The 19,037-nt window shown below is 51.9% G+C and overlaps 1 protein-coding gene across 1 annotated transcript in view; it reads right to left on the bottom strand.

Moving 5' to 3' along the window:
- Positions 1-14,982, bottom strand: part of HTT (huntingtin) — a 174,588-nt gene extending 159,606 nt beyond the window's left edge. The window contains exon 1 of the mRNA XM_066573066.1: positions 14,698-14,982. Within this exon, the coding sequence (XP_066429163.1) occupies positions 14,698-14,792 (95 nt within the window). The 5' untranslated portion in view covers positions 14,793-14,982. The remainder of the gene's footprint in view (positions 1-14,697) is intronic.
- Positions 14,983-19,037: the final 4,055 nt, after the last annotated feature.

Raw genomic sequence — 19,037 nt, 5'->3', positions numbered from 1 at the left:
TGTAGTCAAAGATCATGCTCCTTCTACACTGCAAGTCAATGAGGTCACGTTGTGATGACCATGACCCCAACAATAGCAAGATCTCCAAACCTGATCGATTGCTTGCAATGGTCAGGATTAGTAAGTCACAATGTGAGCAAATCCCAAGGATGCGATGTAGCAGGGCCATAGAGTGAACTTTGGCTGCGCTATGCGTGTTGTGGCCAAGTGCCTAGAGCAGGGGTGGGCAATTAATTTTCCCATGGGGCCACATGAGAAATTGGAATGGTTTTAGAGGGCCAGACCAACAAATTCCCCGCTATGTCTTCGACCCGTCTCGTTATAGTTCGCCTGGAGAGGGGCACATTTGCGAATGCTTCTTTTTTCTCAGGACAAATTAGCGCTGCAGAGTCCACCAAACATTCTTTGACAAACTCCCCATCAGAGAATGGCTTACTGTTTCTTGCAATTTTGTAGGATACTACAAAGCAGGTCTTTATGGCTGCATCCCTGGATGAGTGAAGCTTTTTAAAAAATCCTTGCTGACTTTGCAGTTTTGCTAGCAAATCTTCAGATACCCGTGCCCGCTCTGCCTCCGTCAAGTTCTTGTATTTCTCTCCGTGTTTAGTCTCATAATGGCGATGCAAATTGTAATCTTTAAATACAGCTATCTGCTCTCCACAAACTAAACACACAGCTTTACCTTTGGTTTCAGTAAATAGATATTTAGAAGTCCATTCTTTGTTAAAAACTGGGCATTCTGCATCAATTTTTCTTTTTTTAATGTTAGCCGCCATATTTAAGGGTTAACAGCTAACCTCGGAAAATAGATTTTTTTAATACACAGTAGTATGCTCCTAGGAGAGGGCACAGAGAGCTGCCCCAAGAAGAGAGATTAAAAAGTGAATATTATTAGTATTATTATTCTAATTACAATGCAAAGGGAAAAGTCCTGACACTTACCAATGACGAGCGTGGAACGATTGTCCTGGCACTCCCCAAGGTCCGCAACGAGCATCCTGGCACTCAGAAGTTACAGTGGCATCACTTACTCAGCATCGGGAAGCAGTGAAACTACAAACTCCGAAGCCTTGTCCATTTTGTTAACTTATGTGCTGTTTAATAAAGTTATTCAAGCCTACGTCATTGGTAGAGGTGCTTGAATAAGTAAGGCCTGAATAACTATTAGCACAGCACAGAAGTGAACAAAATGGACAAGGCTTCGGAGTGCATAGTTTCGCTGCTTCCCGTTGCTGACACCGGACTCATTGGTGAGTCACCAGGACACTCTTTGCGGGCCGGTCCGAGCTATTCAGCGGGCCGGATGTGGCCCGCGGGCCGTGCTTTGCCCAGGTCTGGCCTAGAGGCTAATCCCTACATAATGATATCATCTCTGCTTGCTGTCTGTGAACATGTACATCTAGGAAGCTGGAAACCGCTTCTGTCTTCTCTCCAGCGGTTCGGGCAACCGATGCCCAACCACTTATTCCGACAGCTTAAATCAGTGATCGCAAGAACAATTTTTAATGAGTCCCCCTCCTTTATGGTGCATCTGGAACAATCTTATAAAAGCATCTTAATGTCCCTCCTTCTGTGTAATTCAGAAGCCCGATTAGCCATCTGGTGCCTCTGGGCTGGTAATTTTTGGGGGGGGTTCGTTCCACCAGCTGAAGTATAAGACTAGGAGAATTTGATAGACACCCTTTTTTAAAAAGGGGTCTTTCTGGTATTACAGGAGGTTTCCGATAGTCAGTAATACTCAGGCGGTGCACCGTCAACTCATCATAGAATGAAGATAAACTGTAAGACACAAGAAGCACTTTATAAATCTTCCCTTGGCTTCTCAGAGACAAAGTAACTCCGTGGAAACCAACCGACCAAAGTAACGGAACACCTGCAGGAAAGTTAGTAACCAAAGTTAGATCATCTCTTGTATGAAAAGCAATTTCTGAAGAGCAGTCGGATGTGACCAATTTTCCGCTTTGTACTCTTAAAAACTTCCACTTTGGAAGATGGGAGGATGGAGGGAATGTCACTGCTGTGACCAGACACGATCTGTAGGAGGGGAGGGCTATTAACTGCTCAGAAGCATCAGCCGTCCGATAATCCACAGCGACAGGGACGCGTGATAATTAGTATTTTCCACCAGACTAGTTGTTTTCCTACCTTTTACAGTGTTTTCATACAAACTGATGTGTACAGAACTATGAGATATAATAAGTCCATTGAGTAAGCGACCGCAGAAAGGAAGGCTTTCATTGCACAGACTAGTAGAGCGAGTGGCAGGCTGGGGTACGTGCAGACTTCATGGGGTAACCCACATGTGACTTTATTGGGGATTTGGGTGCAGATTTCACGCAGTGCAGTGAGAATTTACTACTTATCCGTCATAAGGGATGCGACTATCCATGCCGCTGTGTCTGAACTCACCCTTAAAGGGAATCTAACAGCAGGAAATAGTCCCCTCTTTTCCATTGATGGGGCTGTGTGAGGACGTGTTAGTCGTGAGGCATGCTGCATTTTTAATTAGTACTTTCAACTTTTTTGGAGTGACAAAAATAAATAGTTTTCAGTAGCCGGGAAACAGGAGATTTAAAATTTTGTGGACCTCCCGGCCTTCTGCGCATGACGTTTTAGGTCTAGCGCAGAAGGCAGCGTCAGGTCCTGGAAGGGCCAGAACACCGCGGGGCATCGCAGAGGACAGAGGTGAGCAGATTCAGCTCCCCTCATGGATCCAAAACTAACTTTTTTTGACTTTCTATTTACGTTCATGTGATCGCCATTATCCATTGGATAACGGCGATCACGTGACCAGGGGTCGGATATCACGGCCCTCCCCCCTATGACAGCTCCAGGTTGTCAGTTACCTCCAGCAGCCGATAGCAGGGAGCCATCATGAACACAGGGCCCACGGCTTCAACCCCCACAGCGAGCTTGTTTTTACAGCCCTGGGGATTAAAGTCCACTTAACCAGAACGTAAAAAAACACAAAAAAAACAAAAAAAAAAACAACACAATGTGAACCCAGCCTGCCACAAAACTACTTTTTTTTAGCACTTATTTTAATTCTAATTTTTCCTACCCCCACAATAACTATATAAAAAAACAAGTTCTCACACCGACCCCTGAGCCTCATAATAGTTCTGTAGAGATCACTTCTCAGCAAACCATCATTACGGGCAGGATCACAATGACAGACGGCGGCTCTATTAGAGTGCTTTTAAAACTATTTTGCTGGTTTTGAAGCCAAAAGTGAAAACTAAAAGGATAATATAAAAACGTATACTTCTCTTTACTGCTGGACCCACTTTTGGCTTCGGCTACAAAAACTTCTTCAAAAACACCAATGGTCTTTATCTAACCTCTACCATGTCACAGAGGACGCCCACACACCTTCCCATAGACTTTAATGGCTACAGCAGGCTGAAGTTTCACCGTGTCACACTTTTTCCTCCCCTCTGAAAGCGGGTAACATAAATAAGATCAAAATAGTGCAAAGAACAACTAACCTCCCGCAGCGTAGTGCTATTTAGCTTGTGCGCAACTCCAACCTAGCCAAGTGTAAAACAACAAAGTGCAGACGGCTCAGACAGCACACAGAAGAAAGAATTCAAGATTTTGTCAAAAATTATTAAAATCCACCCGATCTAATCAGCTGTCAGAAGATGCTCGGTTCTGCATCACAAGCTCTACAAGAGTTCTTATTCACAGTACTTCAACCGGTCGAAACACGCAAGAAACACGTCTCCTGACCACCGACTCTGAAATGGATTTTTTTTTTTTTTTTTTTTTTAAAACACAGACATCTTGCATGAAAACTCCATGTCTTATGTCTAGTACAGGGCCTGAGGGGTGGTGCATGACACAGGAGGCCAAGACTGCAGGTCCATCCAGGAGCATCACATGTCCTGCTTCTCACCCACAAGGAGACAGACAACCGTAAAGAAACCTCTAAATGTTCTACAACCAAGGCCGCCTGCAGACGAGCGGGTCGGATCCGGCAGCGAGAATTCTCGCCGCGCGATCCGACCCGAGCGGCTGCAGGGACAAGCGGGTACTCACCCGCGCCTGGCGGCCCCGGCTCTTTCATGTGCCGGCTGCCGCGCAGCCGGCGCATGCGCAGACCGGAGCCGGCAGCCGGGTGAGTGCGTGCCCCGCAGAAAATTAGGACATGCCGCGGTTTGTTTGCCGCGCGAGATTTCGCGCGGCCAAACCGCGGCCGTCTGCATAGGAGTGCGTATTTTAATGCACTCCTATGCAAACTTTCAGCGGCGGAAATCCCGCGGGAAATCCCGCGGCGGGATTTCCGCTCGTGTGCAGGCGGCCTAAGGGGTTACCATTTTAGGCCTGTAGTTATTTAGTTTTTTTCCTAGGAAATCCCTCTAATCAGCAACAATTTCCTGCAGAATAATTGGAAAGCTGAAGGTCCCGTTTACCTTCTCCAGAACCCAGACAGTTTTGGCCTTCAGGACCCCAACATGTATTGTTTTTGCCTTCTCACATCCTGACTAGAGACGAGCGAGCACCCAAATGCTCGGGTCCGCGTTATTCGAGTCAAGCTTTTCGTAAAATTCGAGAGCTCTACTCGAGTAACGAACCTCATTGACTACAATGGGAGACTCAGGCATTTTTGTATGTGGGACGCCGGGTGACGAGCTTTTTTTTTCTCTTGGCTCTCGCTCTCTCTGTCAAAACATTTGCCGTTGACGTGCGCTGCATCGGGGTAGGGAGGAGCCAAAACAGGCGCGCCACAGTGGGAAGGAGCCAAAAACTGGGGCGGGGTCGAACACGGCATGATGCTTGTTCGAGTAACGAGCACCATCGAGTATGCTAATACTTAAACGAGCATCAAGCTTGGCAGAGTATGTCCGCTCAACTCTAATCCTGACCAATCACAATCATTTCATTTTTTACATGAATCGGCTATATGAGGACTTGGTTTTTGCAGAAAAAGTACTTTGTTAGGCAACATTTTGGGGTCTGCAGCAGTTAGCGGTTAATGGTTTTCACAGATGTGTGATGTTGGGGAGATTGCAAGATGGTTTGTAGCTCATCCATCTTAAATAATGTAATAAATGCACTTAACAGAAAGTCATCAGAACCAATTAAACAAAATGTGTCCATGCTTCTCGCTCACGAACACAATGGTCATTAGGGCTATTCACATGTCCAATTGTGTCCCATCTATTGGCAAGACTAGGCCATGCATAGTACACCGTTCCATCACATGTAGACAGCACGCAGGCGACATCCGTATGGTGTGTGTTTTTTTTGTTGCGCCCAATATTTGCAGACACACTTGTATGAAGTAGCCCCAAACTAGTATTTATTTCCATATGTTAATACTAAGTAGGGCTCTTTTGGTCCAAATGACATCGGATACTCTCTGTGGTATACTTTCTACTAGAGTCTCATACACTTCAGCTGGTATTTCCCTCCATTCATCCTGCAAACATTTGGCGAGTTCTCTCAAAGAAGATGGATGCTGTTAACATTTCCTGACGTGACTTTCCAGTTCATCCCAAAGAGGTTTAGTAGGGTTCAGGTTGGGACTCTGCACAGTCCAATCGTGGAACATCCATATCCCCAAACCAACGTAAAACAGCATTGAATTTGTGACAAGCCTCGTTGTCTTGTTGGAAGTATGGCCGACCATTCCCAGAGTATTACCACATTGTCTGCAGCACATTATTGTCTAGAATGTCAGGTACATCTGTGGTCATGGGTCTTGGCACTACAACCAATACTAAGACCATGCCATGTAACACATCCCCAGACATTAACGGAACCTCCGCCGTACTTAACTGTTGGCAGAACACACTCAGGGAAATGGCATTCCCCAGGCATCCTCCACACCCAGGTACATCCATCAGATGTGAAGATGGAGTAGAGCGATTCACTCTAAATTACATTCTTCCATTACTCAACTGTCCAACAACCATGTTCCATGTCCCACTGATGCATTGCGCTTAACGATGGACACATTGTGCGCAGTGGCATAATCCATTTATCCGATAGCGTGCAGTCCCCGTCACAAGCTATGAGTACGTCAACTACATATACACAAGTACGCTCCAGCAACTGGCTATAGTGAAAGACCCCCTGAAGATCCTGCAATGCATCCTGGGCACTCTACTCATACAAGGACCCCCCATGACACTTACAAAGGGGCATTCCCTGCCTCTGTATTACTCCAATGATGATAGATTGCGGCACATTAGTGGTAAAATGGTAGAAAGCAAAAATCTTGTACAATTTCTGCCATTATGGCCCGTGTTCGGCTAGGATTGGCGCCACCCTACAGCTCCAGTCAGTGCCAAACGGCGTTCTGCTGGAACGTATCCTAAGGGCTCCCACACACTTGCGTTTTTTTTTACGCGAATGTCAATGGGACTTTCTAATGTTAAAAACGCATCACACTAAAAAAATTAATAAATTTAAAAAAAATTTTAAAAATAAATCCTAAACTTACGATGCGTTTTAACACTAGAAAGTCCCATTGACATTCGCAGTAAAAAAAAAACCAGCAAGTGTGTGGGAATCCTTTTACTATGACAGCACTCCACAGGATAATACCGCCATCTGTATACACAGCGATTCACAATTCTACATTAATAGAAACAAATCAGCTAGAAAGACTATAAACCTGTCAGCCAGAAGCAGATAACATTACCGCATGTCACATCTAACAGCAGGAAATAACAGGCCCAAATGTACATTTTAGTGCATCCCTCTCAGCCCCTCCCCTGTAACCTGTGGGTGGTGGAGGGCGAACACCATGGAAACTTCTGTGACAGAGGTGCAGCTCCGTCTACCTGTCACACCTTAACCCCATCACTGCCACTGCGGACTAATAACCACATGCTGATCCGGCCGCCGACGCACCTGCAAGCTTCTCATGCAAGTCAATCAGGTGAAGTAGGGCAAGCATGAATGTCCGACACCACTTCACTTTACTCAGTACACTCCTGGTCTGAAGTGTAGCGGCACCCTGAGGCTAGCGCGATATGGGCCCGTGAATCGCGGTCCCCACCATGTCACCGGAGGCTCACTGAGTTTTTCCCATTGGTGGAATGGGGCCAACGCTGCAAGATCACACAGCAAGACAGAACATGCCACGATTTGTTTCACCCACACCCCATGTGTATGACCCCCATTCAAATGCATGGGGTCAGAATTGTGCGTCTCGCAACGCACAAATCGGCGCGATTTTCTCAACTGCGTGAAGCCGGCCTTAGGGCTGTCTCATGCCAGCGTATGGCAATTGCATATTATGCTGTACCAATATTTAAGGAATTACATGGCGACGGGCGGCCCGCAATCCGTACACAATGTCATTGCGATCAATGGGAGCTGCACTTGTAATTGCAGGCTGGGGTCCCATTGATTTCAATGAGAGGTGCGCTTGCGATTACGAGTGCCGCCCGCTACGCAGAGGTTGTAGCAGTACTTCCGCTCCGACCTTGGTGTATCCCGGGGCTGCTGCCTGGATAATCCATGCAAGTGTGGTCCTGTCCCGAAGTCACTGCATACTGAATCTGCAAATAGACGGCATTACAGGTGGTTTCTAGAAGGGCTGATAAAGTGCAAAATATACAGAAGCAGCGCGCAGCAGCTGCAGAGCAACACTCTGCCGAACTTTGTCCTGGGACGGCTACGATTCATCTGATTACATTGGTGTTACTATACAACACCCAGCATCTTACTCACTAGGACTCAGAGCGAGTAACCTCACAGCACAGATACAACAGTTTAAAATCTCCGGGGCTTGCTGCACTGACCATGCAGTTAAACCCCAGAAGATTTCCGTGGACAGCTCTAGTGCTGAAATCTGCAGAGCACTGAGCTGTCATCTGAAATTTTCCGAGGGTTTTTGTTGCATTGACTCATTTAAAAAAAACCTACCCTGTGAGGCATGACGTGGTAATAATAAACCTGCCACTGACTAGAAGCACCATCAACTAAGTTATGGTGTTCCAGATTAGGTGACGTGGAGTCCAGGATGCCTCTTCTCATACTCACCTGGTCCGCCATTCATTCAAGGTCCCCCGGCAAAGTCGGTGCGCACAGCAGACGCGAGTCATCAGTTTGAACATTCCTACTCCTCTCTTTAGGCCCCCTGTCCACGGCCGTGACAGAATATCGCTAGCGATATTCCACCGCGGGGGAGCAGGGGGGAGAGCTGTCAGGCTCACCACGGAGAATCGCGGCACGCCGTGATCTGAATCCTGCGAGCAGAGAATAGCTATGATCCCCCACTCGTGGACAGCGGGGCTGCGCTTTCTATAGCAATGCTATGAAAAGCGTTCACTGCGTTACCCGCTGCCGGATTATCGTCGCGGATAACGCAATGACCCAATGCCTGTGGACAAGGAGCCCTAAGATGTGCACACAACCTTCTGAAGACAGTTACCTTGTCTGGGGGTACCGACTCTGTTACAGAGACACCACAGGAATGGCAGACTGGGCGAAGATGAAGAGGCCTCCCAGACTGCAAGTCGCCTAAACTAAGCGCCATAACTTAGTTCATGGTGCTAATGGAGAGTTCTTTTTAAAGGAGTATTCCCATCTCAGTAGGTTCTCTCCAAACTACACAATAGGAAATAACTTGCCGATTGGTGGGGGTCAGCTGGGACCCCCACCCCCTGATCTCGAGATTTTGTCCGCAGGAAGTCCCAACCTTTTAGCATCTGCGGCCCCACATGACTATTTGCTTCATGGGAAGACCTCTAGAAGCACATCGTTTTTTATAATTTTTCTCTCCTCGACCCGGAAGTCATAACTATCATTTCCTATCGATGTAGCCATATGAACTGGATTGGGACGGGACGTGCCTTTAGGCCATATGACCAACGACTATGATGTCACCGCAGCCCCTCCAGTCATCAGCAGGGGTCCTAAGGGGCGGACTCCCACAGGGTCCGCTCTCTATTATGTACATGCATACCTGCTGCGTATGTTACATCCCCGTTGCCTATATTGGTGCGGATTAAAGGTGTAATATGCACCAAAATAGGACATGCTGCATTTTTTTTTTCCACACACACGTGAAAGTAACTGTGTCAGCGGCCCAATAGAAAGCAATGGGCTTTTAGCACCGTGTATTATATGCCCTACTAGGTGATATACCCGTGCGTCCTGTGTGTGGAGATATATATTAGGTGACATACAATGGTTTAATACTCATTTGCGTTGTGTGAACTGAAGCCTCGCAGCGCTATGAAAAATCTGCGCTTTCGCCCATTGATTTTAACGGGGCCGGCGGCAGCAGCGCTGTACCCATTGAACACATAGGGAGTACATGGCGCTTTCCTGCCGCAGCTGTGGCAGAGGTCCGCGATGCTTTTCCATTGCTTTCAATGATGCTGCCCCCACTGAAAGCAATAGGTTGCAGGCAACCCCCACAGCGATGATTTTCGGGGAAGGGCTGGAAATATAAGCACTTCCCTGAAAATCATGCCTAGCTGTAAGAAAAAAAAAATAGTAATAAACTCACCTAGAAGAGCCGTCCAGAAAGCGCTGCCTCTGATTGGCTGAGCGCTGTGACCAATCAGTCAGAGGCAGTGCTCAACTGTCATTCAATGATGGCTGGGCGCTGCCTGTGATTGGCTGAGCGCTCAGCCAATGAGAAGCAGATCTTTCTGGAGGTGGGGATTTTTCAATCCCCAGCCTCCAGAAAACGACTGCCGGGGCCGGAACAAAGAGCCCCGGCAGTCGTCTTCTGCTTTTTTTTTTCCAGCTAGGCATGATTTTCACAGAAGAGCTTATATTTCAAGACCTCCCTCGAAAATCATCGCTGCAGGGGTTGCCTGCAACCCAATGCTTTTAATTGGGCGGCAGCAGCACCGGCCCCATTGCAAGCAATGGAATAGCATCGCGGGGATTGGCTGTTATGGGCAACAGAGACAAATTTTCTTTTTAGACAGATTCCATAGCAGTGTGCTGTCCATAGCAACCAATCACAGTGCAGCTTTCATTTTACCTATATACAAGATGAAAGCTGAGCTGTGATTGGTTGCTATTTTCACCGACTGCCCCTGTGGATTTGGACACAACACAAACAGATTTTGTGTTTTATGTATAAGGTATGCTGTGTACTGCATATTACATGTGAAAAATATGTGCCCAATACGCAGGCCCACATAAGCCCTGTGAGTAAGCCCTAATTTGCAGCAACTGTCCGCAAGGGCCGATGTGCCTGCCGAACTATATCCACACCAAGTGGAACTAATACTATGCCAAACTACCGTAGTCCTGAAAGCTAAAGGGGGTCCAATGGACTACTAGATGGGGGTCTCTAATAAAAAGACTGCTCAGTGTATGGGAGGGGGGGGGGGGTGACACTATGGCCAATAAATACTATAGCAGCGGAGTAATAAGGCAGAGGATCGGTAAGCAGAATGCGCTGCTGGTCCTCCTACAGTACAAGCGTCATGCATCAGAGGACGAGGCGGCTTGTGTACCATCCTAACGTGGTGCTATTAGAGGGAGTAACAGAGTAGCGCCCTCTGCTGTTTCACTATGTAACTCCCGGTATCTGCATTATCACGGGAGACACCCTATATTTATAACAGCTGTACGGCGGATATTTACCACTCAAGCTGTCACATAGACACCATTATACGTTTTCAGGGGCACCAAGGAAACTTTACAGAATGTTAGTCAAAGTGTCAATCTGTGTAACAATCTGCGAAGACGACCCCCACAGGTGAGAGAGAGCATGGCATAACAAGTCTGCAACTTTATAATGTACTTCGTCCCCCTCCCCCATTATCACATTCAGTCAGTGCATTAAAAAAAAAAATTCTTGTCCACGTCCAGCGGGCGCAGATCACATCCGACTGCGCAGGCGAGGGGGCTAGATTTTGGGCAATCACCTGCAGCGGCAACAATGTGGTTGAAGGTCACAATACCTTATAAAAACGTGTCCTCACATGTTTCCCATTTCACGGCTTTCCCGAAGCCCATGTTCACACCAGGCGGATCGGCCGTGGATTTTGTGTAGATTTTCTGCGCCCAAAGTCTGCAGCATTTGCGCACGGGGTTTGTGCAGATTTTTTCCACAGAATGGGGACGAGTTTTTTTTTTAAAAAAATCATCTTTGCTGCTGGAGTAAATGTCGCAGATTTTCCGTTCAGAAGGACTGCATAGAAGATCGGCAGCACGTCTGCCTCATGTGAACGCAGCCTAACTATTTCCGAAGGCTGACTGCAACAGAAAACGCAATAAAAAGGACCGTTTTCGTCAAGCAGTAATGGTGCCTCCATGTGCTGCGCCATTACCACCACTCTCACCCTATTACAGCCCTCCTGTAAGGAATCATTCACCTCTGTCAGTTGGACCTGATCAGGATAACTCTGGATATAAATAAAGATGTTCCTATTTACTGACAGGAAGCGGAGATCTTGGAAATAGTGAAGGATTAAACCAGAAAGCATATCAGACAGTTACAAAACACATTAAAAGGTCTTTAAAAGGGAACAGGTCAGCCGCCGAAAGCACTATAGACTAACTTATGGTGCTGTTGGGGCAGGCGACAGAAAATACCTCATCCCCGGCTGTGTCACCCACCCTACCAGCACCAGAGGTTAGTTTGGGGGCTTTAAGCAGGTGACAGGTTCCCTTTAAGAAAGGCAACCAGGTCGTTCTTCACCTGCAGCTGTATAGAAAAACTAGCTAACACATTGGGGGGCATTTATTAACATTTTTTGGGTGGACATGCCCCCTTTTCAGGAAAGTGCTGCACTGAGGCATACCACTCAGAGTCGCACCACTTTTGAACAAGCAGGTTGTGCGCCAAACGTGCAACTTTTTTTAGACCATTAAAGGCACAGATCAATCTCCCCCGTTGTGACTTCAAAAGGAAAACCAACATACTCGGCTCTGCTACATACGGGAATTAGCAGCGAAATCCATGGACAACACTACAGGCACAAAACCTGGTCATTACTGCCATACTCCCGCTTGTAAGAGAAGGCTATGCAGGGGCCCAGAGTTGGAGGGTTTGGGATGCGCTGGGTCTGCCTTGTGTGCACTTGTATCAGTCCATGTTTTATGTCTGTGCTAACAAGCTTTGTGGTGGCAAGTCTGTCTCCTCTAACTTGCTGTCTGTTAGGGGATTGGAGGGTTAGCCAAGTGGGGAGGCGGAGTCCAGAGTGGTAAAGGAGACTCCAGAGATGTAGTCGGCGGCAGCGAACGTGTCAGCAAGAGGCTGAAGCTTGTTTGCTTCTGCCTATGCCGATCCGTGGGCCCATCCCATTTTCCGTGGGGTAGATCCCTCATGCACAGAGTTTATGGTCCCTGCTGTCACTGTCAGAGGAAGCAACTACTGTGTTTCCCCGAAAATAAGCCCTACCCTGATTTTCAGGAGGAGGTGTCTTGAACTTTAAGCCCTCCCCTGAAAATAAGCCCTATCTACACTGCATGGGGGGAAAAAAACCCTCACAGACGCCGTCCCTGTCCCTCTCGCTGCTGTCCAGTTACTCCAGCAGTCTTTCGGGTCGTCCTCAGAGCATTCTCTTCCTAGTAATGGGGGTTGAATACCCTGCCTCCAGCAAGAGATAGCCGTGATTGGCTCAAGACCACAGCCTCAGCCAATCATAGCCGACGCTCGACGAGCCAATCACAGCCATTCAATGATGAGCCAATCACAACCATTCAGTTGATCGTCTATCAGATAACAGACTGAGCCCACCTAATAAACAGGAAGAAAGAGGAACTCCTAGAAGCGAGTGTGCGCGCAACCAAGTGGAGTCAGAACGAGGTTTGCCAGAAGTGTTAGGTTAAGGCTGTTGATGTACTCTGTTCTTGGAAAATCAAAGTTGACCACGTGAGTAAACACAAACCGTGTGCCTCTAGTTGTTGAACTAACTTCTTGACTGTGGACTCCTTATTTGCAATAAAAGCCTGTTCGCTCAAGCAGAGGCACTGGCGTCACGAGACATAGATCACCACCATTTACCTTTGCCTGCTTTTGCACTGGGCCACGTTCAGCCATTGTTGGGAGAGATCGCAGAGCCACCCATGTTGAGAACCCTGCGGTCTCCTTGCAACGGCCGGCCTCCACTAAGACACCACAGCTATACAGCCACCTCTATCAGGACATATACCGCTATCAGCAGTAGTGCCGCCACCTGTCATTATATATACAATCTCCCTGCAGCCGGGCACTTAGTCAGGATGTACTGCTGCTAGCAGATGTCCAGTCAGGAGATACATCGTTGTTACTTCAGTTGGGCGTCCAGTCTGAAGATATTCCATGCCTCGAGTCAGGATACAAATCACCAAATCTGCAGTTGGGCTGTCTGGCTGGTGGCGGCGCTACACCCCGATGCCTGGTCAGGATATACCACTGCCATGCAGTGGGGCACTTTGTAGGGATGTACTGTTGCCCCCGCAGTCAGGATGTACCACCTCCACCAATAATCAAACACCCAGTGAGGATATATACCAACCCCATAGTCATGTGACCAGTCAGGATATACCGCCATCACCAGTCAGACATGTATTCAGGAGATATGCCAAATGTCTAGTCAGGATACATCCCGGCGGCCCCGCGCTTGGACGTTCTGTTGGGATGTCCCGCTGCCACCAGTCATCTGACCAGATTATACCCGTCTGCAGTCGGGCAGTTAGTGAGGATGCATCGTTGTCCCCTTAGACGTCCAGTCAGGATATAATGTACCGCCACAGTACAACATGCAGTCATTATATACCGCCGCCCCGGCGTGCAGTCAGGATACACCTCCACTATACAGTCGGGCATCCAGTCGATACAAACAGTCGACAAGTTCGGGCATCCAGTTGGTATATACCCTCGCCCACTAGTTATGTGTATAGCAAGAACGTACCGCTACCACCAGTCGAACGTCCAGTCTGTATACATACAGTCGGTGCCGCAGTGGACCGGTCAGCGTACAGACCCTAGCGGTCTGACCCCCCCCCCCCCCATCCTCGGTACAGACCAGCAGTCTAGTAGTCCTCAGTTAGCTCTGTATACACCGCTAGGTGGCCGGTCTGGATATATATGGCTGTGTCACAATGGTCCGGTAAAAATCACACAGTTGCCAGTGGTCCAGTAGTCCCCGATGCCCCCTGTATATACCGCTGGGCGGCATGCTTTGACATATATAGTCAATGTTGCGGTCTGAGTACGGGCGCTGGGGGTCCAGCAGCCACCGGCGTCCCCTGTACACACCGCCGGGGGTCCGGCAGCCACCGGCATCCCCTGTACACAGCGCCGGGGGTCCGGCAGCCACCGGCATCCCCTGTACACAGCGCCGGGGGTCCGGCAGCCACCGGCATCCCCTGTACACAGCGCCGGGGGTCCGGCAGCCACCGGCATCCCCTGTACACAGCGCCGGGGGTCCGGCAGCCACCGGCATCCCCTGTACACAGCGCCGGGGGTCCGGCAGCCACCGGCATCCCCTGTACACAGCGCCGGGGGTCCGGCAGCCACCGGCATCCCCTGTACACAGCGCCGGGGGTCCGGCAGCCACCGGCATCCCCTGTACACAGCGCCGGGGGTCCGGCAGCCACCGGCATCCCCTGTACACAGCGCCGGGGGTCCGGCAGTCACCGGCATCCCCTGTATACACTGCTGGGGGTCCAGCATCCCCTGTATACACTGCTGGGGGGCCAGTAGCCCCTGTATACACCCCCTCAGGATGACAAGCCCCAGTGACCGGCATGAAGCCCCCCACACATCCCGCTACTCACGCCTTGTGCACCGGCTCCTCGCTCACCGCCGGCCCCTGCTGCTGGAAGGATTTGAGGGATTCGAAGGCTCTCATCAGCTTCTCCATGGTGGCCATGTTCCTTCAGCAGCGCAAACAAGGCCGCGACCAGCTTCTCTCCGTCACTACAGCCCGGCCGGCAGCGCTCACTCCTCCGACCCTGCACTCCGCCGCTCACTAACCGCCATCACCAGCCGCCAGCATCGGGAGGAACCACCGGGGTAGCGGCTAGAATGTATTATCTCCCGGGAGGTGCTGAGCTCACGGCGTCACGTGACTGCCGCTGACACGTGACCAGTTCAAGCTTGTTTTTTTTTTTGAGCGCAGATGGCGGGGAGGAGATGTGTTTACAGCGGGGAGCGATGCGGGGTGCTGGGGTCTGTACCGAGGATAGGGGGGGGGGGATGCTAGGGTCTGTACCGAGGATGGAGGGGATGCAGGGGTCTGTACCGAGGATGGAGGGGATGCTGGGGTCTATGGTGGGGATGCCGGGGTCTGTACCGAGGATGGTGGGGATGCCGGGGTCTGTACCAAGGATGAGGGGGGCGGGGGATGCTGGGGTCTGTACCGAGGATAGAGGAGATGCTGGGGTCTGTACCGAGGATGGGGGGGTGCTGGGGTCTGTACCGAGGATAGAGGGAATGCGGGGGTCTGTACAGAAGATGGGGGGGTTGCCGGGGTCTGTACCGAGGATGAGGAGGGGAGTTGCCGGGGTCCCTACCAAGGATAGGGGGGGTTGCCGGGCTCCGTACCGAGAATGGGGAGGGGATACTGGGGTCCGTAACTAGGATGGGGGGGGATGCTGGGGTTTGTACCGCGAATAGAGGGGATGCTGGCGTCTGTACCGAGGATGGGGAGGGGGGGTTACCGGGGTCCGTACCGAGGATGGGGGGGGATACCGGGGTCCGCATCGAGAATGGGGGAGGGGGATGCTGGGGTCTGTACCGAGGATGGGAGGGGGGGAATACTGGGGTCTGTACTGAGGATAGGAGGATGCTGGGGTCTGTACCGAGGATGGGTGGGATGCTAGGGTCTGTACCGAGGATGGGGGGGGGGGGGGGATGCTGGGGTTTGTGCCTAGGATGGGGGGGATGCTGAGATCTGTACTGAGGATGGAGGGGATGCTGAGTTCTGTACCAAGAATGGAGGGGATGCTCAGTTCTGTACCAAGGATAGGGAGGGGGGGTTACCGGGGTCCGTACCGAGAATGGGGGGGATATCGGGGTCCGTACCGAGGATGGGGGAGATACCGAGGTCCGTACCGAGGATGGGGGGGGATACTGCAGTCTGTACCGAGGATCGGAGGATGCTGGGGTCTGTACCGAGTATGGGTGGGATGCTAGGGTCTGTACCGTGGATGGGGGGGGGGATGCTGGGGTTTGTACCTAGGATGGGGGGAATGCTGAGATCTGTACTGAGGATGGAGGGGATGCTGAGGTCTGTACCAAGGAGGGGGGGGGGGTTACCGGGGTCCGTATCGAGGATGGGGGAGGGGGATGCTGGGATCTCTACTGAGGATAGGAGGATGCTGGGGTCTGTACCAAGGATGGGTGGGATGCTAGGGTCTGTACCGAGGATGCTGGGATTTGTACCTAGGACGGGGGTATGCTGAGATCTGTACTGAGGATGGGGAGGGGGGGTTACTGGGGTCCGTACGAGGATGGGGGGGGGGGATACCGGGGTCCGTACCCAGGATGGGGGGGATGCAGAAGTCCGTACCGAGGATGGAGGGGATGATTGGGTCTGTACCGAAGATGAGGGGGATGCCGGCGTCTGTACCGAGAATGGAGTGGATGCTGGGGTCTGTACTGAGGATGAGGAGGGAAGTTGCCAGGGTCCGTACCGAGGATGGGGGGGGGGGGTTGCCGGGGTCTGTACCGAGGATGGAGGGAATACCGGGGTCCGTACCGAGGATGGGGGGGGGATGCTGGGGTTTGTACCGCGAATAGAGGGGATGCTGGCGTCTGTACCGAGGATGGGGAGGGGGGGTTACCGGGGTCCGTACCGAGGATGGGGGGGATACCGGGGTCCGCAGCGAGAATGGGGGAGGGGGATGCTGGGGTCTGTACCGAGGATGGGAGGGGGGGAATACTGGGGTCTGTACTGAGGATAGGAGGATGCTGGGGTCTGTACCGAGGATGGGTGGGATGCTAGGGTCTGTACCGAGGATGGGGGGGGGGATGCTGGGGTTTGTGCCTAGGATGGGGGGGATGCTGAGATCTGTACTGAGGATGGAGGGGATGCTGAGTTCTGTACCAAGGATGGAGAGGATGCGGGGGTCTGTACAGAAGATGGGGGGGTTGCCGGGGTCTGTACCGAGGATGGAGGGGATGCCGGGGTCTGTACCGAGGATGAGGAGGGGAGTTGCCGGGGTCCCTACCAAGGATAGGGGGGGTTGCCGGGCTCCGTACCGAGGATGGGGAGGGGATACTGGGGTCCGTAACTAGGATGGGGGGGGATGCTGGGGTTTGTACCACGAATAGAGGGGATGCTGGCGTCTGTACCAAGGATGGGGAGGGGGGGTTACCGGGGTCCGTACCGAGGATGGGGGGGATACCGGGGTCCGCATCGAGAATGGGGGAGGGGGATGCTGGGGTCTGTACCGATGATGGTGGGGGCGCTGGGGTCTGTACCGATGATGGGAGGGTGGGATGCTGGGGTCTGTACCGAGGAAGGGGGGGATGCTGGGGTCTGTACCGAGGATGGGGGGGGGATGCTGGGGTCTGTACCGAGGATGGAGGGGATGCTGGGGTCTATGGTGGGGATGCTGGGGTCTGTACCGAGGATGGGGGGGATGCAGGGGTCTGTACCGAGGATGGGGGGGATGCAGGGGTCTGTACCGAGGATGGTGGGGATGCTGGGGTCTGTACCGAGGATGGTGGGGATGCTGGGGTCTGTACCGAGGATGGGGGGTTGACGGGGTCTGTACCAAGGATGAGGAGGGGAGTTGCCGGGGTCCATACCGAGGATGGCGGGGCTGCCGGGGTCTGTACCGAGGATGAGGGGGTTGACGGGGTCTGTACCGAGGATGGGGGGGGGGATGCTGGGGTCTGTACCGAGGACAGAGGAGATGCTGGGGTCTGTACTGAGAATGGGGGGAGGGATGCTGGGGTCTGTACCGAAGATGGGGTTGCCGGGGTCTTACCGAGGATGGAGGGGATGCCATGGTCTGTACCGAGGATGAGGAAGGGAGTTGTCGGGGTCCGTAACCAAGGATAGGGGGGGTTGCCGGGGTCCGTACCAAGGATAGGGGGGGTTGCTGGGGTCCGTACCAAGAATGGGGAGGGGATACTGTGGTCCGTACCTAGGATGGGGGGGGATGCTGGGGTTTGTACCGCGAATAGAGGGGATACTGGCGCCTGTACCAAGGATGGGGAGGGGGGGTTACCGGGGTCCGTAGCGAGGATGGGGGGGATACCGGGGTCCACATCGAGAATGGGGGAGGGGGATGCTGGGCTCTTTACCGAGGATGGGGGGGGGGATACTGGGGTCTGTACTGAGGATAGGAGGATGCTGGGGTCTGTACCGAGGATGGGTGGGATGCTAGGGTCTGTACGGAGGAGGGGGGGGGATGCTGAGGTTTGTGCCTAGGATGGGGGGGTGCTGAGATCTGTACTGAGGATGGAGGGGATGCTCAGTTCTGTACCAAGGATGGGGAGGGGGGGTTACTGGGGTCCATACCGAGGATGGGGGGGATATCGGGGTCCGTACCGAGGATGGCGGGATTCCGGGGTCCGTACCGAGGATGGGGGGGATACTGCAGTCTGTACCGAGGATAGGAGGATGCTGGGGTCTGTACCAAGTATGGGTGGGATGCTATGGTCTGTACCGAGGATGGGTGGGATGCTAGGATCTGTACCGTGGATGGGGGGGGGGATGCTGGGGTTTGTACCTAGGATGGGGGGAATGCTGAGATGTGTACTGAGGATGGAGGGATTGCTGAGGTCTGTACCAAGGATGGGGAGGGGGGGGTTACCAGGGTCCGTACCGAGGATGGGGGAGGGGGATGCTGGGATCTCTACTGAGGATAGGAGGATGATGGGGTCTGTACCAAGAATGGGTGAGATGCTAGGGTCTGTACCGAGGATGGGGAGGATGCTGGGGTTTGTACCTAGGACGGGGGGATGCTGAGATCTGTACTGAGGATGGAGGGGATGCTGAGTTCTGTACCAAGGATGGAGGGGATGCTGAGTTCTGTACCAAGGATGGAGGGGATGCTCAGTTCTGTACCAAGGAGGGGGGGGGGTTACCGGGGTCCGTACCGAGGATGGGGGAGATACCGAGGTCCGTACCGAGGATGGGGCGGATACCGGGGTCCGTACC

The sequence above is a fragment of the Eleutherodactylus coqui genome, chromosome 7, assembly GCF_035609145.1.
Source record: "Eleutherodactylus coqui strain aEleCoq1 chromosome 7, aEleCoq1.hap1, whole genome shotgun sequence".
NCBI classification, from domain to species: Eukaryota; Metazoa; Chordata; class Amphibia; order Anura; family Eleutherodactylidae; genus Eleutherodactylus; species Eleutherodactylus coqui.
The sequence above is the reverse complement of the archived record's forward strand: the minus strand, read 5'-3'. Positions and strand labels throughout refer to the sequence as shown.